Here is a 24828-nt window from a genome sequence, read left to right as displayed (position 1 = left end):
GGGCAGGGCTGCGGGCAGGGCTACGGGAAGGGCAGCGGGCAGGGCAGGACCACGGGGAGGGCTTCGGGCAGGGCTACAAGCAGGGCTGCGGGCAGGACCGCGGGCAGGGCTACGGCCAGGGCTGCGGGCAGGACCGCGGGCAGGGCTACAGGCAGGGCTACAGGCAGGGCTACGGGCAGGGCTACAGGCAGGGCTACGGGCAGGGCCGGCCACAGGCAAGGCTACAGGCAAGGCTGCGAGCAGGCTACAGGCAGGGCTGCAGGCAGGGCTGCGGAGGAACGGGCACTTGTGTGTGTGTGTGTGTGCACATGTATATGTGTGCATGCATGTGCATGTGTGTCTGGGCACATGTCTGTGTGTACATTCGTGTCCACGCACATATATGTGTGCATGCATGTGTGCTTGTATGCATGTGCATGTGTGTGCATAGGTGTCTGTGCGTGTGTCTGCATGTCTGTGCACATATGTGTGTGTGCATGCATGTCCATGCACATGTATGTGTGTGCATGTGTGTCCATGAACATGTATGTGTGTGCATGCATGTCCATGCCCACGTATGTGCGTGCATGCATGTGCATGTGTATTATGCATTCATATGTGCGTGCATGCATGTGCTTACGCATCTGCACATGTCTGTGTGTGCATGGCTGTGCTGGTGTGTGCATGTGTGTCCATGAACATTTATGTGTGTGCGTGAATATTGTGTGCTTGTATGCATGTGCATGTGTGTGCATCCATGTGTGTGTGCATGCATGTCCATGCACATATATGTGTCTTGCAGTCGTATGTGGGTGCATGTATGTGCATACGTTTCTGTGCACATGTCTGTGTATGCATGAATGTCTGTGTGCATGAATGCGTGTGCATGTCTGTCCACACATGTATGCATGTGCATGCGTGTGCAGGCATGTGTGCATAGGTGTGTCCGTGCACTGGCATGTGCATACACGTGCATATGGATGCAGGCATGCTGGCACACATATGTGTGTATGTTGGCATGTGCATGTGCCTGTATGTGTGTGTGTGCGGTCACATGTGCGGATGTGTGCCAGTGTGCTCACATGTTGATGCGTGCATGTGTGTCTTTGCACCAGGGTGTGCAAGGGGGTGCGTATGTGGGTGCATATGCATATTTACACGTGTGTATACACGTGCATGCATGTGTATGTGCATGCATGCATCTCTGTTGGCACGTGTATGTATGTCAGTGCACGTATGTCTGCATGCATGTGGCCACGTGTGTTGCTGTGTGTACCTGCACATGTGTTGGCATGCATGTGTCTTGTACTGTGTGCTCCTGTCTTGACGTGTGCATATGCGGATGTGAGTCTGCACGTTTGTGCAGGGACAGGGAAGGGATCTGAGCCCTGGGCTCGGCACTGGTGAGGCCGCCCCTCGATGAGTGGGTTCAGTTTTGGGCCCCTCACCCCAAAAAGGCCATTGAATGACTCGAGCGTGTCCAGAGAAGGGCAACGGAGCTGGGGCAGGGTCTGGAGCACAGGTCTGCTGGGGAGCGGCTGAGGGAACTGGGGGGGTTCAGTCTGGAGAAGAGGAGGCTGAGGGGAGACCTCATCGCCCTCTTACAAATCGGCACACGCGTGTGAGTGTGGCTGCGGGTGCAAACTGTGGCAGAACGAGCAGGGACGCGCCGGGGGCAGCCCCGCTTCAATAAAAAATTTAATCTATATAACCTCAAACACGCCAGGGGAGCTTGGCCCTGGCTCAGGCCGTCGTGGGAGGGTCGGTGACGCGGAGCAGGATCCGTCTCCAGGCCTTGTGCTTTCCCCCTGCCAGGGTTGGGGGTTAACGCGGTTGAAGGGGTTTTTGTCAGCGCTGCAGCTGTGACACGCGGGAGCCGAGCAGGATCGGGGCCGTGAGCCGCTTCCCTCAGCCCCCTCCTGCATGTGTGAAATCACCCCAAACCGAGCGGCCACCACAGGGGGGCTCCAGCTTCCCTCCCCACAGCTCACCCAGCGTCTCCTTTGCTCCCCACCCCAGCCCCAAAACACCCAAAGGGCAGAGAAGGGGCCCCCCGGGAGCCCCCCCTGGATCCCCTGGTGCATCTTTGCAGGCTAAGGGGGCATGTCCCCTTGGCACTGCTCAGCCCCCGCGGGTGCCCAAAATCAGCCCCCCGGCGTGTTCAGCCATCGGCTCCGCTCCTCCACCATCTGGGGCCCCGGGAGTGACCCCAGTGGTTTGGGGGGGGTCAGCTGGGCTGTCCCCAGCAGTAAAGCAGCAGAACAAGGTGGCTGCTGGGCCAGGCCAAACCTTGGGGGACAGGAGCCCCCAAAGATTGGGTCCCGCTACAGGATGGTGTCGTTAACCCCCCAATCAAGCAGTGTTTTAGCTGAGGGCTCCCTGAACAAACCCGCCTGCAGTTAAGTGGAGGGTGCTGATAACCTGCAGACAACTTGGGGGGCAGCGAGGCTGCTGGCAGCACACGCCACCCCCAAATTCACACCCTGCAGCCCCCCCCCACCTCTGCCACCCAGAGCTCGGTGCCTGCCGCAGCCAGTAATGGCTGCACTGTCCCCCCCCCCACCCCGACGTGGGGGCTGCGGCCGCAGCCTGTTGATGTTGGAGCCGCTGAAGGTCACCTGGCTGTGGTTAAATCCTGGCAGCGTCCAGCCATCGCTGCCGGGCTGTGCATGTGCTGTGGCCAGCCCAGGGACACCCAGCAGAGCGTGGGGGCTGCCAGCGAGGAGGCGGCTGCCCGCTCCCAAGGCTCCTCACGGGCTCTCTTTGCTAGTCTGGGCACCAAAGTGCAAAATAAAAAAAAGGCTGAATCCATCCGTTTTTAGGAAGCAAAAAGGTGGCTGTGGCACTGCCGGTAGGATGAACACGAGCTGCCAAGAACCAGCGTCAGTTCTGCTTTTAATTTCTTTATTCCCCCTAATTGCGTTTAGTACTGATGAGGGGGACGCGGGGCAGCGCCCGAGGGGCACGAGGCAGCCAGCTGGCTGAGGGGCTGCAGCCAGGCCCCCTCGCCCTGTGCCAGCATCTCCCTCCCGAGCCATCAGCCCCATCGCAGCATGTTTAAGCTGAAACCCCAAATTGCTCCCAGGGAGTTTCAGGCACCATCCTGGCAGCAGGAACGCCAGAACCTCGGCTGGAGCCTGCCCTGGCAGCCCTGAAACACTCCTCTTTGCGGTGGTGACCAGCCAGTGGCTCCATGCGCTTCCTAGCACGGAAGAGGCTGTAAATCACAAATTTAGGAGGGGTTCATACAAGTGGGAAGTCCTGCAGTGAGGACTTTGGTTCTGCAGAGGCATGAACGGGTCCCGACAACTCATCCCATCATCGCTCTGCTTATTGATGCCACTGTCCAACGTGAGATCTGACGTTGCCCCAAGGAGGTGGCGTCACCTCACCAGGAGATGCGGCGAGGACGAGCTGGGGCTGCAGAGAACCAAGATGCTGGAGACGGGAGCTCAAACTGACAGCGAGGAGACTGACCCGTGTCCCACCCACTGCTGCTACGGGGCGAGGGACCCCGGGGAGGTGTCCCGCAGGCACCCCCGAGCTGGCCAGGGCTTTTCTGGGAGTCAGCCCGGGATGTGCTCCTCGGTCTGGGGCAGGAGTCCCGCTGCTCCGGCTGCTAGGAGCGTGCAGCCAACGCCGCCAGCAAAGGGCGAGGGCAGCCTGCTCGGCACAGCGCGTTTCAGAGAGAGCGGAAGAGCAATTAAATCACATCGAGGCCGTGCACACAGGTACATCACAGCCCCACGGCAAGACCCACATCTACAAACCGCTCCCGCGTGTCGCTGCAGCTCTCGTGGCTGGAAAGGTGTCTGCCCCTGTGGAAGGATTGAGCGCTAGGAATGAGTGTTTGGAGGAGCCTTGCTGATGGGGTCCTACCAGAAAAAGGTTCTTTTACTGCAACTAGTATTTTATTCTATTGTATAACTCATGAGTGCATCACAGCCCCGAGAGCCGGGCAGGCACCTATCAGTGCTTCAAATCTAGACACATGGAGAACTTCCTCGTCATCTGGATCTATTTATTACTCACCTCCCCCCGGCCAGGAACTCCTTGTCACCACACGCTGCGGAGCGGCTGTCGCGTCCAGCCCGGAAAGCTGGGACGAGGCAGCACCTCTGCAGAGCTCCTGGACAAAAGTGACTGTGCCAGAATCAGCCTACAGAGCATTTAAAAAAAAAAAAAAAAAAAAAAAAATTCTTGGCGATCCTGGGTTTGCTTATCAAATAAAAAGTTCCTCCACATTTATTAAAAAAAACCAAACAGTAGATTTAAAAAGCAGTTAAGAGTCCTACTCCGGCAAAACACCCTGCACAGGTTTCTTTTGTTGTTGGTTTGTTTGCTTTTTTCTGACGGTGAGGATTCCCCCTAAATCAGCTGCTGCTGTTAATTTTATTTATATATAATCTTTTAATTTTGCCGCGCGTTGCTTGCTTTAATTAATTAATTTATTTCCAATCAGCCTAGCCGTCTCCACCAGACCAGCGGCGCTACCACACAAAGCTTCCTTGATGTCCATGCCCTGAGCCGGGGGTGAGGGGGAGATGGAGGGAGGGGAGGGAGAGATGAGCAGAGGAGGAGGAGGAGGAGGAGGAGGAGGAGGAAGAGGAGGGCTGGAGGGATGGATGGAGGGAGGGAGGGGAGGGAGAGGAAGCCGTCGGCAGCCCCTCACTCTCCCATGTGCGTCCTCAGGTGGTACTTGAGGGACTGCTTGTAGCGGAAGCACTTGGTGCACTCGGTGCAGGGATAGGGCCGCTCGCCGGTGTGCGCCCGCTGGTGCTCCAGGAGGTGATGCTTCTGCGTGAAGTTCTTGCCGCACTCGCTGCAGTGGTAGGGCCGCTCGCCCGTGTGGATGCGTTGGTGCTCCAGGAGATGGTGCTTGCGGATAAAACCCTTCCCGCAGACGGCGCAGGCGTGCGGGCGCTCCCGGGTGTGGATGCGGTAATGGTTGGTGAGCTTGGACTTCTCGCTGAAGGTCTTCTCGCACTGGCTGCATTGGTAGGGCCGCTCGCCGGTGTGAGTCCGCTGGTGCCGCAGGAGGTGGGAGGGCCGGGTGAAGTTCTTTCCGCACTGGGGGCAGAGGAAGGCCATCTCGCTCTTGCCAGCGTGGATCCTCTGGTGCATGATGAGGCTGATCTGCAGGCGGAAGCTCCGCCGGCACTCGCTGCAGGTGAAGGGCCTCTCCCCGACATGGGTGATCTGGTGTTTGCTGAGGCTCGACTTGTGGCTGAAGCTGCTCTCACACTCGGAGCACTTGTAGGGCTTCCCCGGAGGCGGGGGCCGCGCCTGGGGCTTGAGGCCGTGCTCGGGGCGCCGGGGGACCCCCACGCCCCGGCGCGTGTGGCTGCGCTGGTGCAGCAGGAACTGCTGCTTGTTGCGGAAGCTGAGGTCGCAGTCGTGGCACTCGTAGGGCCCTTCCTTGAGGTGGTTGCGCTGGTGGATCATGAAGTTGATCTTGAGCATGAAGCTCTTCCCGCACTCGGGGCAGATGTAGGGTCTCTCCCTCGTCCGGTTCCGCTGCTGGGCAATGGCCGGCTTCATCTCCCCGGAGTCCCTCTCGCAGGCGGGGGGCTTCCCCACGCGGGCGGCCGCCAGGCTCCTGGGCTGCGTTTTGGAGCTGCACTGCGCCTCGCAGCCCAGCCCGGCCTCATGGCTGGGGAACGCTGGCGGCTCGGTCCTGCCCGAGAACATGGCGCACGGCTCCAGGGTGTCGGGGTCGTCCTCCTCCTCCTCCTCCTCCTCCGTCTTGATCACGATCCCGTCCTCTGCGGGGGGAAAACCGGAACAGCGTTAGGGCCATCAGGCGGGACATGGTGGCCTTTTACGCACCCAGGGGGTTGCTACAGAAATATCTGTGTGGGCTTCTGCGAGCTGTCTGCACCAGCCTGCCTGGGCATCTGGACACGAGCTGGCTGCAGCCCGGAGCCCTGTGCCCTAGGACAGGGCACGGCCCCTCGCGGTGGCAAGGCGAGCCTGTGCACCCTGCCACACGCAGGACGGACAATCTGCCTCCCGGACAGGCTTTCAGAGATTTTGCAATTTCACGATGCTGCAAGATGGGGGATAAAAGCACCGTGGATTTGCGAGGCCTCTGAGCGGTTTCAGAGCAGCTCCATCTGCTGCCGTTTTGCTGGGCTACAACCGCGCTCCCTGCACGCGGCACTGCTCGATGGAAACACAGCACAAGGCTGCCGGCCTGCAGCTCTGCTCCCCAGGCAACGCCTGTCCTGGCCACGACGGGGCACGGGGAGAGCCCCCCCTCCTTCCCAGAGGCAAATAGCGTGGGGTGGGATGGCTGGCCGCACACCAGGCTCCCCCCTTGTGTCACCGACACCGGAGGTGACCTGGTGTCTTTGTTTGGTGAGACCGTCCCGATCGAGGACACGGGCAGCAGGACGCGCAGCCAGCACGCCCCGAGGAAAGGTCCACGGTGGATCCCTCACACGTCACCCCGTGCTGGACTTTGAGCCAGGCCTATGTACTTTTCTAGGAAGAGCAGCCACGCTTTCCCAAGAAGAGGCAAGCGGATGGGAGCAGGAGGTATCAAAGCTGCAGCCCTCTCCTCTCCAACAGAGGGGTCAGTGAGGAAAACCCACATTCCCAGGTCCTCCTCCCCACCTCACAGCAAGGAGCTTCCCCTTTGAGGGCCCAGGGGCTACCACTGCTCCAGCACCGGCCACCGGCACCCGCACCCCGGTCAGAGAGTAGCTGCAGCTCCCGCTCAGCCCCGCCGGCTGGGGCCCTGTGCGTCAGTGAGGATCATCTCCGGCCCCGCCGGTGGCTTGGCTGGTTTCCTTTAGAAAACCATGTGGAGACCACAGGATCCATGAGATAGAGTTGAGGAGGGCCTCAAGAGCCCGACTTCATCTGCCTTGGTTTGTTTCCCACCATCACAAAGCTGTCAGAAGGCAGCGAACCCACTGTTCCCAACAGCCCATCTCCCCGCTTTGCCATGTCTGCAGGACCTGGCCTACACCTGCCACCCGACTGGCAGGTTCTACACGTGAAGCACCCGGTGCCATCTTCTCATCTTTCCACTAAACCTCACCCTTCCCCTTCCCTCTCGCCACTGACCTCCACCCACCCCCCCGCGTGACCCCCGCGCTGGCCGACGTGCAGGACCCCGCCGTTTCCTCCCGCCTGAGCTGCTTACACCCTTCCTCCGCACGACCAATGCCAGGGCAGGAACCCTCAGCTGACATCCTGCAACGGGGGGATGTAGCCCTCAGGGATCTGGTGGAGTTGGGAACCGTCAGGGTGAGGTTCATGGTTGGACTGGAGGAGCTTCAAGGGCTTTTCCAACCCAGATGTTTCTGTGATTCTGTGATTTTGGCAGCGGGGACTCCCTGGGGCTCTCATAAAAAGCCGCCTAAGACGCATCTTCCCTTGGTCTCCGTGTGGAACAAAGGCTTTTCCCACCCATGGAAGACTGAGCTGCTGCTCGCTTCGCTCTGGAGCGGGTCAGGTGCCCTCAGAGACTGTGCTGGTTCTGGGGGGGTTTAACCCTTTTCTTTCATCCCACCCGTTTCTCACCTTTGCCTGACCCACCACAGCCCCTGCTGGGCCTTCTGTCCCTGTGGCCGTGCCCTGTGCTGAGCATCTCACCTGTGCAGCTCCCGTGGTGAACGATGACTCTCTGGATCTCGTTGAAGTCAGCTACGTATTCGGACGAGTCACCCAGGCTGGTTCCTGGCAGGTCCCTCGGAGGGGAGACGGAGCCGTAGGGGCTCTCACAGGCTGCCTCCTCGTCCGGACTCTGGAAGCTCCCCTCTGACTGCCCTGACATCCCATGCAGCTCGGGGTTTTCGGGGCTGTCTTCAGGAAGGAGCTCCTCCGTTTTGATCACAACCCTTATGCCAGCTGCAGCAAAGAAAGATTCCCGCTTGCCATCACTCTCGGGAGCCAGGACAAAGAAACCACTCGCAACAATCCCTGCGAGACAGCTCTGGCTGCTGATCCCGCAGCAGTAAACCCTTTTTCCTAATTTGCTCGGCCACTTTGGCTCTCCTTTCATCCCTTGTCCTTCAACCATCCCTGCCACGCTCCTGCCTCTCTCCAGGGATCCTCCGCAGGCACAGGGGACTCACCCTGCCCGGCCCAGGGACTCAGCACCCCTCTGCCACCCCACATCCTCCCTGGATGCAGCTCCCTGTGGGCAGCAGATGATTTTTCCCTTCCCGTTGGCCTCAATTTAACTTCAAGATTCTCATCACCAAGAGCACAGGCAGAGGGATAGAGCGACCAGCAGCTCCAGGGCCAGAGACCAGCAGCAGAGCTGACACCCTATCTTCTAGGACACATCATTATCAGCCCCCCCTTATCTCAGAGCAGGACTCGGGGTCCCTGGTGCCCCGCTCCCAGCCAAGCCCTGCCCTTGGAGGAACCCCTCAGCACCCCAGCTCCCTGCCTGCAGGACGGGAACCGGGTTCCTTGCCCCAAGGATGATGCTCCAGGGATAAACCCAGGCACCGTCCACACAGCCAGAGAGGGTGGAGAGGAATTTTTTGGGTGGGGTGGTGTTTCCCAGCGGGACCCCATTCTCCTTTCTTGCTGGGCTCCCCGAGAACCTGGTTGGATTGCAGATGCTTCCCCTGCCGATGGCTCCTAGCACCCAACTCCCCCGGCTCCGCTTGCTCTGGTTTATATCTTGAGCTGTACCTGGACATCAAACCTCTAATCCTCCAAACCTTTCTTGCTCGCACACAGGGCTCCTCCTGACAACCTCCTCAGCAAACGGCTCTCAGCAACACTTGCTTTAGCCTCGGGGCGAGCAGCTCCTCTCAACACAACCCACCACTCCCCCTGTGCTAAGCTGCCATCTGACCTGCGGTGGCATCGGTCATGATCTCGCTCTCCTCCAAGTCCTGCTCATTCCTGACCCGCGATTCCTCTCCTTGCTCGATCTGAGACAAAACACCGGGTTTGGAAATTGCATAGTCTGTTGAGAGACAGAGGGATGGAGAAAGGGATTACTGCACAGGGAATCCTACTATCAGCTTCCACCTCTCCCCAGCACCCAGGGGGACAAGTGAAAATGCTCTGGAACATCCGCAGAGGGTCTGCAGGCAGGCCAGGCTCCCTGGACGGGCAGGAGCCAAGGTGCCACACACAAAGGAACTACCTTTGAGAGGAAACTCAACCCGTGTGTTTTTCTGGTGGAAGTTTTATAACTTCTCAGGCAAATCCCTGGCTCTCCTGAAGCCAAAAACACTCCACCCCTGATCCCAGCAAAGCTGGGATTTCTCCTGCAGCTTCAGTAGGAAATGCCCCAAAGGAGCATAGCTAAGACCACATTAGACAATTTTTCCCTCTGCAAAAGTTTCCTCTGAAGGGATGCGTGGGCTGGTACCCGCTGCAGGTCCAGGAGATGAAGGGAAACCCTTCCAACAGCCACGGGGACGGTGCTGGATTTTCACTGAGTCACTCTGGAAGGAGCCCCGGGAGGTCTCCTGCCCCTCCCTGCCCACAGGCAGCCTCCCCTCAGCCAGGAACAAACCCCGGCATTGCCGGAAGGATGCCCTTGCCCAGACTAGAAATATCCTCCTGGGTTTATAAGTCGCCCTTTAAAATTTGGGGATCTCCACGGAGGAGCCGGAAGGTGGCCAAGCCTGCGGACAGTGAGGAGCCCTGGAGAACCTGCCTTGGTGAGGACACCCCGTATTTACCCAGGGAGATCAGCGACTCGTAGTTCCCCTTCATCACATTCTTGTAGAGCTCCTTCTGCCACTCCTCCAGCTTCTCCCATTCCTTGTCGTTGAAATAGACGGACACGTCGTCAAACGTCACCGGCACCTGCAATCACAAGCACCGCGGGCTGACACCGCAGCCTCGCTCCCGCTCGCACCCAGCCCGGCTCCAGCTACTTCGCGGCTGTCAACAAGTTGGTTTTAATGTTTAAAACAACTCCTGAACACGTATTTCTATGAGATCAAAGGTCTCGGCTGAACAGCCGCTTCCCTTGATGAAGCCAGACCGTGATTTCCCCAAATGCCACTGACTCCCTCCTTGCGGTCCCCGCAGCGGCAGGGATGACTCCGCAGAGGTGATTGGGCTTGCGCCTGCCTGGAGGGAGCCTAAAGGAGATAAAAATCATGCGCTGGGGCTGGACTTCATCTCTATTGATGAGCTGACGTAAAACCCCAGATTCAATTACCCCAGAACTCAAGGGAAAAACTCTACCCGGGCCTGAAGGGCTCCCAGTTAGCGTTAGTTATTGTGTGCAAAGCGGCCGGGCGCAGAGCGCGGCTTTCTGAGGATGAATTCAGGATGCGCATGCTGCGCCACGTCTGAGCGGAGCTCTTCAGAGTGAAGCGCAGCTCCCTGCCTGCACTAAATGGGGTGTCGGGGTCTCGCCCCCCCTTCTCCAGACCCCTCCGCTTCTCTCCAGCAACATTCACAGTCCCACACGGTCCCATCTGCGAACTTTCTTTAAGTGAGAGGGTGGTGAAGCACAAGGAACCGATTGTTGATGGTGGGCTCCTCCCGACGCTCGGCTTAAGCCCAACGGCCAGCGCGGGGCCCGTCCACCTTCCCCCAAACCCCCGATCCCCTTCCCCACGGCGGCAGCCTGCTGCAGAAAAGAGCCCCGCCACAGCACCAAAGTGCTAAAAGAAAAGGTGCGTTAAAATAAAGAACCACCAAATCTGCAGGATTTCTCTCCAAACGATGGATTTAAAAAAAAAAAAAAAAAAAAAAAGAAAGAGTAAATCGCTCCCAGGCTGCGCAGCGCGGTGAAGCAGAACTGAAACCTCCGGCCTGAGTATGGGGGGACCTTGCCCCCTCGGGTCCATCTCCCGGGGAAACCGGGACACCACGAGGGACAGATCCGCCGCCTCCGCATCACGACAGCCAGCGACACCCCTACGCCCGGTCTGTCCCCGCTCACACCACCCGCGGGGAGCGTTTTTGGGTGCAGACCTGGGCTCCAGCACCCCAGGACACCGTTACCTTGGGGACTTCCCCCTTCCTGCCCGGCGGCAGGCGCAGGATCCAGAAGTTCCTGTTCTTCAGGAGGTTCTCCATGTTCTCCAGGCGCCGCTGGAGCAGCCCGTACTCCTGGATGAGGGTGCCCAGCGCCGCGCACTTGCTCTCCAGCTGGTTCCCCAGCTCCGCCGCCGTCTTCTCGCAGTCGATCAGCTTCTTCTCCGCCATCCCCGTCCGACCCTCGAGGTCGAGCAGGCGGGTGGAATGCGAGTCCACCTTCCTCTCCACCGCCTGCACGGCCGCCACCACCGTCAGCGACAGCTCCGCCGTCTGCGTCTCCCGCTCCGAGGTGCGCTCGGGACCGGCCGGCGGCCGGAGGGGCGAGGGGCAGCGCGGTGGCAGCACCGGCTCCGGTGCCTGCGGGCAGAGGGGTGCGGGGGTCACGGTGGGGAAGGCACCCCCGGGTGATGGCGCGGGGAGGCCGCCGCGGAGCCCGGCACTCCCCAGGGCGGCGGGGACGTCGCCACGTCCCCGCAGGGCGCTGACCCCGCTAAGCCGCTTACGGTGGCGGCCCCGTGCGGGTCCCACGGGACGGGCAGGGCCCGCGGCGGCGAGCGCGGGGGGGGGCGGGGCGCCCCGATACCCGCGGGGACGGGAGGTGACACCGGACAGCCGAGCCCCGTTGCCATGGGCACGGCGAGGGGACACCCCGAGGGGCTGTCAGGGCGCCCCGTCGCCATGGGGACCGGGTGGTGACACCGGGAAGGGGGCGGCCTGTCACCGAGGGGGGGGGGGGGGGGGGGCGGCGGGTCTGTCACGGGGGCGGCGGCGCCGGCGGGGGGGGGGGGGGGGGGGGGTGCGCCGCTCCCCGACCCGCAAGGCCCGGCCGCCGGGGGAAGCGGCGGAGGCGGCGGGACGGGGCAGGCCCGGCCCCCGACGGCAGCTCGGGCGCCGCCGGCCGCGGAGGCCCGGCCCGGCCCGGCCCGGCCGCGCCGCCCCCCCGGGGCTGCCCGCGCCGCCGGCGGCCCTGCCCGTCCCTACCCGTCCCCCCGGGGGGGCGGCCGCGGCCCCGCGCGCTGACAGCCCCTGCCGGCCTCCCGCCCCGCCGCCCGCCTCGCCGCCTCCCGCCGCGGCCCCGACGGCGCGGCCCGCCCCGACGTGCGGCCCGCGAGCGCCGGGCGAGCGGCGGCGGAGCCGGGCCCCGACCCGCGGGCGGGGCGGCGGCGCGGCGGGCGCCCTTACCTGAGCGGGAGCCCCCTCGGCCATGGCCCTTTGTTCCCTGCCCGGGGCCCCGGGGGCCGCGGCCGGGAGGATCCAGCGCCCGCTCGCTCCTTCACCTCCGCCCGCCGCCGGGCATCGGGCTGGGCCCGGGGCGGCGCGGCGCGGCGGGGCGGCGGCGGCGGGGCGGGGGCGCGGCGGCGGCGGGGCGGGGCGCGGCCCGGCCCGACCGGGGGCAAGGCGGGAGGGGAGAGGGGGGGGGGAAGGGGGAGGCGGCGTGAGACCGAGTGCGGCTCCGGGTCCCGGCTCCGCCGCTCCGCGCTCGGGCGCTCCGGCCCCGCCGCTGCCCCGCCGAGCCGGCAGGGGGCGGGCGGGCCGCCGCCGCCGCGCGGGCCGCGCCGGGGGCCGCGCCGGGCGGGGCGGAGCGGGGCGCCCGCCGCCACCGCAGCGCCCCCTGCCGCACCGACGGCATCACCGCCGGCACCGTCGGGGCCCCCCCCAACCCCCACCCCCCACCGCCGGCACCGCCCGGCCCGGCCAGGCCCCGCCACCGCCCCGCGACGGGGGGAACGGCCCGGGGCTCGGGGGGGAGCGGGGGGTGCCCCGGGATCGGGGCCCTCGGACCCCCGCGCCGGGCGGGGCTGCGGGGGCAGCGGGGGAGACTGCGGGGGACTGGGGAGGGGCTGGGTGAGGCTGGGGGCAACTAGGGAGGGACTGGGGGCAACTGGAGGGGCTGGGGGAAGTGAGGAAGGACTGGGGGGCAACTGGGGGTAACTGGAGGGGGACTGGGGGTAACTGGAGGGGCTGGGGGAAGTGAGAAAGGACTAGGGGGTAACTGCAGGGGAACTGGAGGGGCTGGAGGAAGTGAGGAAGGACTGGGGGGCAACTGGAGGCACCTGGAGAGGGACTGGGGGAGCTGGGGAGGACTGAGGATGGACTGGGGGAACTGGGGAGGGGTTTGGGGTGATTGGAGAGAGACTGGGGGACTGGAGGGGCTGGGAGAACTGGGGAAGACTGGGGGCAATTGGGAAGGTGCTGGCAGCAACTGGGAAGGAGTTGGGAGGAACTGGGAAGGGGCTGGAATTAACTGGAAAAGGCCTGGGAGTAACCGGGGGGCCCCCGATGTAACTGGACTGCCAGGGAGGACTGGGGAGAGACTGGGGGGGACTGGAGAGCCACTGGGGGCAGCTGAAAGGACTGGGGGTGACTGGGGGAACTGGGGAAGTGTGGGGATAGGTAGGGAGGTGCTGGCAGCAACAGGGGAGGAACTGGGAGAACTGAGGCAGCCCTCAGGCTAACTGGGCTGACAGGGAGGACTGGGAAGAGACCGAGAGGAACTGAGGAAGGACTGAGGGCAACTGAAGGGATTGGGGGCAACTGGAGAGGGACTGGAGGGGCTGGGGGAAGGCCTGGGGGAAACTGGGGAGGTGCTGGAGCAACTGGAAAGGAACCGGGAGGAACTGGGAAGGGGCCGGGGGTACCTGGGCTGACAGGGAGGATGTGAGAGAGATGGGGGAACTGGGGAGGGGCTGCAAGTAACTGGAGAGGGACTGGGGGAACTGGGGAAGCACTGGGAACAACTGGGAAGGAGCTGAGAGGAACTGGGAAGGGCCTGGCGCTAACTGGGGTGGCCCCAGGTGTAACCGGACTGTCAGGGAGGACTGGGGGTAACTGGGAATAGGCTACGGGGAACTGGGGGGAACTGGGGCTGTTCCCGAGCTAACTGGGCAGTGGGGAGGACTGAGGGATGACTGGGAGTGACTGGTGGGGGAACTGGGAAGGACTGAGGGGAGCTGAAGAAACTGGGGAGGGGGGTGCGAGGTAACTGGGAGGTCCCTGGAGGGAACTGGGGGAGTGTGAGGGGTAACTAGAGTGGCTGAGGGTAACGCGGGGAGTCCCAGGGGACTGGGCTGACTGTGGGGAGCGAGGGGGAACTGGGAGAGACCGGGGGAAACTGGGCAGGAACTGGGAAGGAAATCGGTGTGAGACGGGGTGGTGCGGAGGACCCGAGGGGCCCTGTCAGGGCCCGGGGGAAGGCCCGGGGGGGTCACTGGGGAGGCCCTGGCGGCCCCCGGGGGGGGGCGGGGGGGCGCAGCGGCTGCCCCCGGTCCGGTCAGCCTGGCCCGGCCCGCACCGTCGGGCGCCGCCATGGCCGGGGGCGGGGCGGGCGTGGGCGCCCCCTGGCGGCCCCCCCGACACCAGCACCCCCCCCGGCCCTGCGGCCTCGCGCCCCGCGGGCCTCTGAAATGGCGGCCGGACGGCGGCGTCGCCATGGAAACGGCCCCCCCAACCCGGGTCGGGATGAGACACCCCCCCCAACCCCCAGCTCGCGGCCCGGCGGGGTGTCGGGGCTCCGCCGCCCAGCCGGACCCTCCCGTGTGCCCCCCCCCGGTCCCCCCCATCCCATCCCCGGGTGACAATGGCGGGAAGTCGGTGACACTGAACGCGGGGAAGGGCAGGAAACCCTTTGGTTGGGCGGAAAAAGGGACGGGAGAGGTGGGGCGGTGGCGAGGCCGCATCCCCGTCACCGCTGTCCCCCGCCTTAGGGACCCCCTGTCCGCCCCCCCACCCCCCCGCAGCCCCTGGCTGGAGGTGACACCGGTCGGGAGGGGACACTGGGAGCAGCTGGGGGATGTGTGTGGGGGGGGTGTGCTCTGTCACTGCCTGGGGACTGCACCTCCCATACAACTGGGGAGACTGGGATCCAGGGGCTGAGCCTGGCTACCTCGGCACCTCCGCGGAGAGATTTATCCCTCTGCTCCCTCCCAGCACCCCCATCCCCACACCCCTCCCCGCCTGGGTGCTGCTGGGGGGGGGGGGGGCAGGATTGGGCTGGGGTCCCTCCGGCTCTGTAGGACACCCCCCCACCCCCCAGTCCCAGCTTGTCAAGACCCGGGACACGCCAGGGGTGACACCCCGGGGGTACCCCCCCTGCACCCAGTATCGCCTCCCCCGGCGCAGCGAGACAAAACGGGGCGCTGCCCTGCAGGGTCCAGCCGCAAGTTTATTGGCAGCCCCGGTACAGAGAGCTTGGGAGGACGCGCGAGCGGGGAAACGGCGACGCAAACCCAGGGGCCCTGCAGCCACCCGCGGGGTGCCGAGGTCCCTCCGTCTCCCCCGGGAGGCCTCGGGGACAGGCCGTGGCATCTGGTGAGAGCCCAAGGGGCCGCAGTCAGCGCCGGAGGGCCAGCCTGTGACCGCCCGGATCCACAGCGCGGAAGCCGAGCAGGCCAGCGCTTCTCCCGGCACCGGATTGTCCCGGCTCTGCCCCGCACAGTGACTCCTCACACCGGATTTTCTCCCGTGGCTGCGACGTTTTGCTCACATAAAACCAAAGTCTGCTTCCAGCTGCAGCAGCGGCAGAGAAAAAGCTTTAAAAACGTGAAGCCCAAACGCCGGACGCAGCAGCCCCAGAGCCGCGCCGAGCGGCCTCGCTCGCAGGACCCAGCTCTCCAGATGCTCAGCTCGGCTTGTGCAGTTCACCACTTTTGTGCAAGTTACCTGGAAAAAGCTAATAAATAACAGCCGGGTGCTAGGCAAGGGTGCTGCAGGCGTCACCACAGGAGAGGGGCAAGCCAGGACGAAACACAAAAGGCTGGCAAAGGGGAGTGGGGCTGCGATCACTCACCCGACACGGGCTTCAGAATGGAAACACTGTATTGACAGACTTTACAAAAGTTATTACAAAACACGATCACGAACCAGCAGCCGACGATACACAGCGGAAGAGACACCACTTACAGCCACCTCAGGAACAACACCAATTAGCTCCGAGAAGTCAACCAATATTTACACAGACGTCTGAAAAATCTCCAGTCAGTTATCTCATACATTTAAGTGTTTTAGATCAACTGTGAAATATAGTGCCACACATTTCCTTGTAGTATAATAATAATAATAATTAATAATTAATAATTAATAATAATATACTACTTCTAGATTAACTAAAAACCAAACAGCTCTTTACAGGGGTTAGGAGAAGTTGCTTTCACTCATCTGACTTACCTGAGTGTGAGACCAAACCCAGTTAAAAAATAGTAATAAAATCGCCTTCATTGACAGGAGTTTGTGTGACAGACCAGCGGCTCCGTTCCCTTGGGCCAGAGGGAAACGACAGCCTGCCTGGTACCTGCAACATCCTTCGACACAGCAGAGACATGTCCTCCTCGGGTGAGTCACCCGACCGCACCTCCACGTGCTGCCCTTCCCGACTCCTCCTGCTCCAACAGACTCAGCCCTCCTCCTGCCCATCCTTGCCTCCTGCACCTACTTTTTCTCACCTTTGCTGCTCTCTCCTCTCCACTTTTTTTTTTTTTTTCCCTTCGACAAATCCCACATCATGCCCCCAACCACATCTCGGCCTTGCCTCTCTTCCCTTCATCCCAGCCCTGGCCTCGCAGCACGGGGTGTGGCGATGCAACAGGAGCGGGCGGCCGGTTGCCTGGGAATGGCATCTTCCTTCCCTCCCTCCCTCCCTCCCTCCTCACGCTTCCAGCCTTGCGGTGAAACAAGTGGAAAAAAAGAAAGCAAAAGCTTGTCACTCCTGAATATGCACAAAGATAGGTGGGGAAACACCTGCTAAATACGGACCCCGGAGAATCGCTCGGGATTGTTCTCCACAGGCAAAATCCAAACCTGCGTAGGGGACGACTAGTGCAAGTCCCACGTAACCCTGAGGGGTCGAAGAGGTGCCTAGGCCGTCCGATTAGAGTTTTTAAGAGGAATTCCTTGGATGCTTCAAGAAAGCGGGCTTCGTTGCATGACCACATGGATTAGCTGCGATACAAGTTCACCTCCCACCACGCTGCACGTCCACCTTCTAGAGCGTTAGCGTAACTGTGAGCCCTTCTGCCCCGGCCTCCCTCCCCATGCAGCGCTACTGCTTAGTTTCTTTTTTCACACAGAAATGGCTGGTTTGAGTGGCCGACTCCAGGTTGTGCTGCGAATCCTCCATGGGCCGGGGGTTGCGGGAGTGGATTTTCTGGTGGCAATTCAGAGATTCTTTGTAGCGGAAGTGCTTCCCGCAGACGGGACACTGGTAGGGGGTCTCCCCGGTGTGGACCCGCCAGTGCTTGAGCAGGTGGTCCCGCCGGATGAAGCTCTTCCCGCACTCGGTGCACTGGTAGGGCCTCTCCCCGGTGTGGATGCGCTGATGGCGGATGGCTTTGGAGAGGTCTCGGAAGTCCTTCCCGCAGTAGGTGCACGTCAGCGGCCCGTCGCCCTTCCCCGTGTGGAGCTTCTGGTGCAAGATGAGGCTCACTTCCAGGCTGAAGCTCTCCTTGCACTGGGAGCACGTGTAGGGTCTCTCCACCATGTTGTTCACCTGGTGCCTGACAAAGCCGTACTTGAAACTGGGGCTCTTCTCCCCGTCGGGCCGCTTGGATGGTTTGGAACGGGAAGGCCCTTGGCCTTTCGAAGGCGTCGTTTTGGATTTCTGCCGGAAGCTCTCTGCCTGCTCCAGGGAAGTGCAGGCTTCCTCGCTGGCATGCGCCTTCTGATGGGCAGCAAAGAGCTCCTTGTCCAGGAAGCTCTCCCCGCACTCGCAGCAGATGTAGGGCCCCTCCACTGCAGCCACGTCCTCGGGGGCGTCTTTCTTGGCCAAGTCTCTCCCGCGGCGAGCGGAGCGCCTCAGCCCATTGCCCGTTGAGGTTCTCTGCTGCGGGGTTGACCCGCCCCGGCTCTTGCTGCTCGGCTTCATCTCTTCCTCTGGGCTTGAGAAAACCTCCTCCCACTTTCCTGTCAAGGAGCTAGGAAGCTCAAGGCTTTCGGAACCTTCCTCATCACACTGCTGTTCATCTGGCAGAGCAGAGATATTCATGTCATTTCTCTGAGACAAGAACTGCTGCCTCGTTAGACCGCAACTCTCTCAGGGCAGAGGTGGGCTCTGCTCTGCATGCTCAGGGCAGCACTCGGCACTGTGGGCTTGCAAGTCCCACCTGGGAGCTACCGAAGCCAAAGCATTTCATCTTGGAACCACAGAATCATTGAACCTGGCAAAGACCCTTAAGATTGAGACCAACCCTTAACTCAACACTGGCAAGGCCACCACTAAACCGTGTCCCTCAGCGCCGCACTTACATGTCCTTTAAACCCCTCCAAGGATGGGGACTCTCCCCCTGCCCTGGGCAGCCCATTCCAACGCCCAACAGCCCCTTCTGCACAGAAATCTTTCTTCAGAGCCAGCCTGACCCTGCCCTGGGCAGCTTGAGGCCATTCCCTCGGGGCCTGGCGCTGGCTCCTTGGCTCCAGAGACTCATCCCCCCTCTCTGCACCCTCCTGGCAGGGAGCTGCAGAGGGCCAGGAGGTCTCCCCTCAGCCTCCTCTTCTCCAGACTGAACCCCCCCAGTTCCCCCAGCCGCTCCCCAGCAGACCTGTGCTCCAGACCCTGCCCCAGCTCCGTTGCCCTTCTCTGGACACGCTCGAGTCATTCAATGGCCTTTTTGGGGTGAGGGGCCCAAAACCGAACCCACTCATCGAGGGGCGGCCTCACCAGTGCTGAGCACAGGGCTCAGATCCCTTCCCCGTCCCTGCTGGCCACGCTGGTGCTGACACAAGCCAGGATGCCATTGGCGTTCTTGGCCACCTGGGCACACTGCCAGCTCATATTCAGCCAACTGTGGACCAACCTCTCCAGGTCCTTTTCCACTGAGCAGCTTTCCAGACACTCCACCCTAAGGTCTGTGGCATTGCATGGGGATGTTGTGACCCAAGAGCAGGACACAGCACTGAGCCTTGTTGAACCTCATACCATTGGCCTCAGCCCATGGCTCCAGCCTGCCCAGGTCTCTCTGCAGAGCCTCCCTACCCTCGAGCAGATCAACACTCCCACCCAACTGGGTGTCATCTGCAAACTGACTGAGGGTGCCCTCGATCCCCTCATCTAGATCACTGGTAAAGGCTTCATGGGAAAGCTCAGACAGTACAATGATGAGATCTCTATATATAGCTAGACAAAGGGGAAGTGGGCTCCTCAGCAGGAGGTGAAGCAGAGCATGTTCTTTGAGAACATGTGGCTTAGGAGAAAGGTGAAAAAAAATTCAAGGAAAGGGCATAGAACCTCTTTTCCTTCTGGGCTTGCACAGTGCCTGGGGCTGAAGGATCTCCCATGGTATAAACAGTAATTCCTAGCAACCACCAAGGGCCCTGGCAAAGGGAGGCTAAAAAGAAGATTTGGGCAAGAGGGCTGAAAACCCCCCAGCTTTCTGCAGAGCGTTAGAAGGTGAAGCTGTGCCACGCATTTGTGCGCCCAGATGAGATGGCACAGCACTCCCTACCACAGGGCTCTTCAGTTTGCCAGACACCCAAACACACGGCTCAAAAACGGGCTGTTTCGTTTGCATCGGGCTGAAATTCTGGAAAAGCATCAGCCAGAACAGCTGAGCTGCTTCCGAGCACAAGGCCGGGAAGCCAAAGGCACAACCTGGCACAGGACGCTCCCAAAGCGGCTCCTTCGGAGCGGGGACCCGGAGCAACGGGGCGGTGACAACGACACACCTTTTGCTGCGCCACAAGAAGCCTGATGTTTGCCTGACAGAGAAAGCTGTGAAAAATATCACTTCACGTATTTGTGGAAAAGGCTTTTAAGAACTTTGTTGCTAACACCATTGAAGCTCGCCTGCGCTACGTTTGCTCCTGCTCATCTCCGTGTGCAGGCTGACCAAATGCGCTGCCTCGCTGAGCGATGCGGCACCGTACAGGCAACCCGCACCCCCCAGCCAGCCCGCAGCTGCTTTTACAGCTTGTGTGCAGCAGCTTGTCTGCCTCAGCTACCATCCAGCCCCCACGCTGGCCCTTGAGGCAAGCCTGGCAGAGACCACAGCAAAGGCCAGATCTCCCCGCTCCCAGCAAGCGCCGAGAGACCGAGCCCATCGTTACCTCGCCCTTGGCGAAGCTCCGCGCTTTAACTCACATGTACTGGGGACCTCCATGCCCTCCTCTTCGTCAGAGCCCTCGTGGCTTTCAGCCAGAGTCTCTTCGTATTTACTCCACGAGCTGTCGTCAGGACCAAGAAAGGAAAACTCTGTGCACAAGAGAAAGCACAACAGGAGCTGAGGCTCACACCCCACAACTGCTTGGCAGAGGATTTCAGAAGAGACGGCTGCATCAGGCAAAGGCCGACTCAGAAAGCAGAGTCACCCCTGTACCCACGGACAGAGGCGGCAAAACTCAGCGGCAGAAGGAGCGGAAGAGCGCGGGCAGGCGGCGGTACCATGTCTCTGCTTCCCACTTCCCCACCAAGTCCCGGGAAGGCAGCGCTGTGGCTCACCGGTGCTGGGGTCCGTAGGGGTTTCTCCTCCTTCAGAGTCCTCCTGGTCCTCTGCGTTGGGATCCTCTCCTTGCTCGATGCGTGACAGGAGGTCGGGCTTCGAAATGGCAGCATCTGCACGTAAAGAAGAGGATGGGAAGGTTTCCTTCGCCCTCGTGGGTGAGAGACTCTCAAACCTTTGCCCACCAACCTTCCTTTGCTGCTGGGGGATGACAGGTGACGGAAAGAGAGGCTTAAGAAGATGCTCTCACACATCTGCAGCGCTCACCTTGTCTGGGCCCTGGGGACATGAGCGGACTGCAGGAGCACACTCTGCTCAGGTGAGTAGCACCTCCCAGCCTGCAGCGTGAGGAGGAGAATAAGAAAATGCATCTGTGCTTACCTCCGGGCTTCCTTTCTTCTCCTCTCTGCTAAGGTCCGCGGATCCATTACAATGGGGACTTCAGCTCGGGGACAGCACCAGGGCTGTCAGCCAGCGGCAGCAGGGGGAGTGCCCTCCCCATGCCGTTCCCTCCAGCCAGGACCGCTCCGTCCTACTCGTCCGAGTCACGGGCTGCTTGCGGATTTTGGTGGGGGAAAGGGGACAATCACAATCTCTCCTAGGGCGGAGAGGGGAAAACTTCATTTCCAAACATGTGTGAGTCTCTGGGTATTCACTTCCACCACTGCTCTGGTGGATTCGTTTGCCTGATACGAGGGCTGAACCCCTAAACCTCATTACTCAAAGGAAACCTTCAGATGAAGCACAGATACATTTTTCTAAGCTCCAGGCTCAGATCCACAGATCCCCTTCAGCAGGCCTCGTAGGTCCCTGTGCCTCTAGAGGACACAGGACTGTTTTTTAAACAGAACGGGGGGCAGTATTTATCCTTCACCTTTTTCTCCTCACACACTTCAACTGCAGAAAACCTCTGTTCCGAAAAAAATACAGACAGATAGATAAAAAAAGGACAAAAGGCTCGGATCACCCAGAGTCTGAGGGCAGATGAGCCTGCACACCAGCGGCCTCTGCACAGACAGGAGACATCAGTCTACCAGGGAGTGCGTCTGCGCTCCCGCCCCCAGCGCACGGGTGACCAGCAGAGGCGAGGTCGTTCCTCAGAACACACGCAGATGCTGGTGCTGGTGAAGGCGACGTGTCCCCCAGCGCTGGGAACGGAAGGAATGAGCAGAGCACGTTTGTTTAGCCGTGAAGGCGCTGCCCTGAGGCGCTGGAGGGGAACGTGGAAGGCAGTTTGCCTTTCCCCCGGCGCTACAGAAGCGGATACTGCAATGGCTTGTGCATGAAACGTTCCCTGGGTCAGAGAGGACCAAGCTGACAAACCTCGCTCTCCTCCCTCACGCAGGGCTCTGCAGAGGAAGGACTGATCGCCCACAGAAAGGGCTGGAAGGAACCTCAGGGGCAGGGCACCCCTCTGCTGCCCTAAGCGGCGAGTGGGCTGACGCACCCAGCGCAGTGGATCTGTGGACCTTTGCGTGACAAACAAACTCCCCTCTTCCCCGTCTTCCCTCAGCTCGAGGCTCCTCTCGCTTCCCCTCTTCCTCAACTAATTGCTGGGGCTGCTGGTGAAAGCGCTCCCAGACCAGCACGCCGTCCACCCTCCCCGATCCTGCCAGGCACAGCGCTGCTTCCAGCCGCCAGGCCCCGGGAAAACCTGGCCTGTCAGAAAGGCTCAGGGCAAACCCCAGCTCCTCTTTACCCATCGAGATGACGGCCTCGTAGTTGCCTTTCATGATGTGCCTGTAAAGCTCCTTCTGCCACTCGTTCAAGCTCTTCCACTCCTCCTCAGAGAAGTTAAACGACGCATCGTTGAACGCCACAGGGACCTGCGATTGGAAGCATCGTGTACGCTCAAGGCGTTCTGCCTTTTGCTGAAGAAAACACGCGGGGATGTTTTCCCGTTCAAACTCCACGAGGACTGTCCCCATCTGCTCCTCCCCCCCGTGCCTGGCTCAGGCAGCTTCACCCCTGCCTGCAGGGACATGAAGGGCTTCTCCCTCATCCCCTGCTCATCCTCCTTGCGCCGCAGGCGACGTCGTGCGCACAGCGTCCAACACGGACTCTCTTCCCGCTTCATTTTTGATGCAATTCTGCCCCCGGTTGCCTCTGCGGAGGCACTGGGGGGTGTTCCCAAACCCGCCAGGCACGCAGAGCTGAGCCACAGAATTCTGCCACGGCTCAAAACGCGGCTCCAGCCATGCTGCGGAGTTTGTGAGCACACAGAGAAGCGGCCGAGGCGCTCTGGCTCGGGTCCCGCCTCTATAACGAGCGGCGCGTAATTAACACAAAGGGACCTGCGCCGGTGCTTCACGCGGAGCACTAAAGGAAAGGCACCGCCGCAGAGAAGCTGCTGCCCCGAAACGGGGCTGCGAGCGCAGAGCACATGTGGAACAACCCGGTTTCGAAGAGAGAGAAGAGAGAGCAGGGAACCGTTACCTTGGGGACTTCCCCCTTCGCCCCGGGGGGCAGGCGCAGGATCCAGAAGTTCCTGTTCTTCAGGAGGTTCTCCATGTTCTCCAGCCTCTTCTGCAGCTGCCCGTACTCCTGGATGAGGGTGCCCAGCGCGGTCCACTTGCTCTCCAGCTGGTTCCCGAACTCCACCGCTGTCTTCTCGCAACCGATCAGCTTGGTTTCCGCCATCCTCATCCTCCCTTCTAGGTTCATCAACTGGGCGGCCTGGGCGTCCACTTTCCTATCCACGGCCTGGATCTCGGTGACCAGCGTCAGGGAGATCTCGGCGGCCGGTAGCTCGGCCTCCCCGGCGGGGCCCTGCTCGGCGGCGGGCAGCGGCTGCTCCAGAGCCAGCTCCTGGGATTCCATGTCCCACTCCAGTTCCTGCGGGAGCACAGACAGGGCCGTGGGCTCCGCCTATCGAACCAGCCGGCGATCCCGGCCGCGAGGTGAACGGGACGGGCCCGCACCGGCGAGCAGAGCCCTCGGGCCCGGCCGCCGGCGGGGGACGGGAGACGGGGCCAGGCCGGGGGGCGGCGGCGGGTGGAAGGGGGGGGGGGGGGGGCGGGGATGGCAGCAGCGCTTACCTGAGCGGGAGCCCAGTCGGCCATGGCCCTGCGGGGCGCGGCGGGAGGCGGCGGCGGCGCGGAGCGGAGCGGGGGGGAGCGGGCGGCGGCGGCGCGGGCCCGGCGCCTCCTCAGCAGCGGCGGGGCAGAGCGGCCATGCCGAGAGCGCGCGGCGCACGCTGGGAGCGGCGGCGGGCGGCGGCGCAGCGACACCCACCGGCGGGCGGACCGCGCAGCCTCGGTCGACCCACCAGGGACCGGCGGCGGCCGCTCCGCCGCCGCAGCCCCCGACACCGGCGCCGATTGGCCGGCGGTGCGGCCAACCCGCGCGGCGCCCGCTGGCGGCGGCCCAATGGCTGCGTAGAGCTGGGGGCGGCGGGGCGGGGCGGAGCGCGGCGGGGGCGGGGCGTCGCTGGCGCCGTGCCGGTTACGCGCGCTCCCGCCGCCGGTCGCGGGGCCGCGCGGGGCTGGGGCGGCGGCGGCGGCGGCTCCGGGTGGTGGTGTGAGGGGGGGGGAAGGGGGCTGCACCGGGCCCGACCGGACGGGACGGGACGGGACGGGACGGGACGGGACGGGGCCCGGCCCAGGTACGGCACCGGCACCGCGGCCCACCGGCGCTCGGCGGCACCGGCTGCAGGCGGCCCCACGGGCACCGCCGCCGCCCCGTCTCCCCCGTCCCTCCCGCCCGCCCCACCACTGTGTCCCCTCCGGCCGGCCGTGCGGCGTCACTCCGGTGCGGCGCGTCAGTGAACCGCCGCCGTCCCTTCCCGCAGGTGAGGAGGCCTCGCCGGGAGCAGCACCGGGAGCAGCCGCCGCGTCTCCCCCGAGGACCGGGACGGTGCCGGTGCCATGAAGGAGGACCGGGAGCGCCCCATCGCTCTGGGTGAGGCACGCGGGTCCTGCCCGGCAACCGGCCCCGGCGCTGCTGGTCACAGCCTGGCCGTGAGCGAGGCTGGCGGCACGGCAGCGGCGGCGGCACCGTCACGGTGCGCGGGGTCACCGTGGGACCACACCGGCCGTCTGTGCCTGCCAGCGCAACGGGGCCGTGGCGGGGGGACACCGATGCCACGGCATCACCGGTGGCATCACCGCCCCGTCCCTCTTGTCTCCGTGACAGGTTACGCCATCACCAAACCTGACATCCTGGCCGAGGTGGAGCGGGGGGAGGCGGCGGCGGGGCGCTACGGGGAGCACCGGAGCCCCCGGCTGCGCACGGCGCACGCGGGGCCCTCCCAGGGTGAGCGGGACACGGGGGGCACCGGGGCTGGGGCAGTGGGCCAGATCCTGCCAAACCAGGGCAGGATTCCCGGTGAGGGGGTCGCTCCCCAACACCCCCCCGTCTCCGCAGGGGACTGGCTGGGGAAGGAGGTGAAGAGCGAGGAGGGGGCATCCCCCCCGCCCGGCTCCCCCTTGTCCCGCCGCAC

General features: G+C 62.6%; 1 protein-coding gene across 1 annotated transcript in view; it reads right to left on the bottom strand.

The window, feature by feature from the left end:
* Positions 1 to 3031: 3031 nt before the first annotated feature.
* Positions 3032 to 24828, bottom strand: part of LOC141956722 (uncharacterized) — a 36956-nt gene continuing 15159 nt past the window's right edge. Inside the window, exons 14-26 of the mRNA XM_074897524.1 lie at positions 23426 to 23770; positions 22824 to 23222; positions 22087 to 22213; positions 20387 to 20500; positions 20030 to 20140; positions 17001 to 17916; positions 15411 to 15468; positions 12145 to 12303; positions 10927 to 11319; positions 9645 to 9771; positions 8804 to 8917; positions 7585 to 7839; positions 3032 to 5744 (exon numbers count right to left, since the gene is read on the bottom strand). Of these exons, the coding sequence (XP_074753625.1) occupies positions 4648 to 5744; positions 7585 to 7839; positions 8804 to 8917; positions 9645 to 9771; positions 10927 to 11319; positions 12145 to 12303; positions 15411 to 15468; positions 17001 to 17916; positions 20030 to 20140; positions 20387 to 20500; positions 22087 to 22213; positions 22824 to 23222; positions 23426 to 23770 (4215 nt within the window). The 3' untranslated portion in view covers positions 3032 to 4647. The remainder of the gene's footprint in view (positions 5745 to 7584; positions 7840 to 8803; positions 8918 to 9644; positions 9772 to 10926; positions 11320 to 12144; positions 12304 to 15410; positions 15469 to 17000; positions 17917 to 20029; positions 20141 to 20386; positions 20501 to 22086; positions 22214 to 22823; positions 23223 to 23425; positions 23771 to 24828) is intronic.

Source organism: Athene noctua, chromosome 2 (assembly GCF_965140245.1).
Source record: "Athene noctua chromosome 2, bAthNoc1.hap1.1, whole genome shotgun sequence".
NCBI classification, from domain to species: Eukaryota; Metazoa; Chordata; class Aves; order Strigiformes; family Strigidae; genus Athene; species Athene noctua.
Note: the sequence above shows the minus strand (reverse complement) of the source record. Positions and strands in the feature narration are given on the sequence as shown.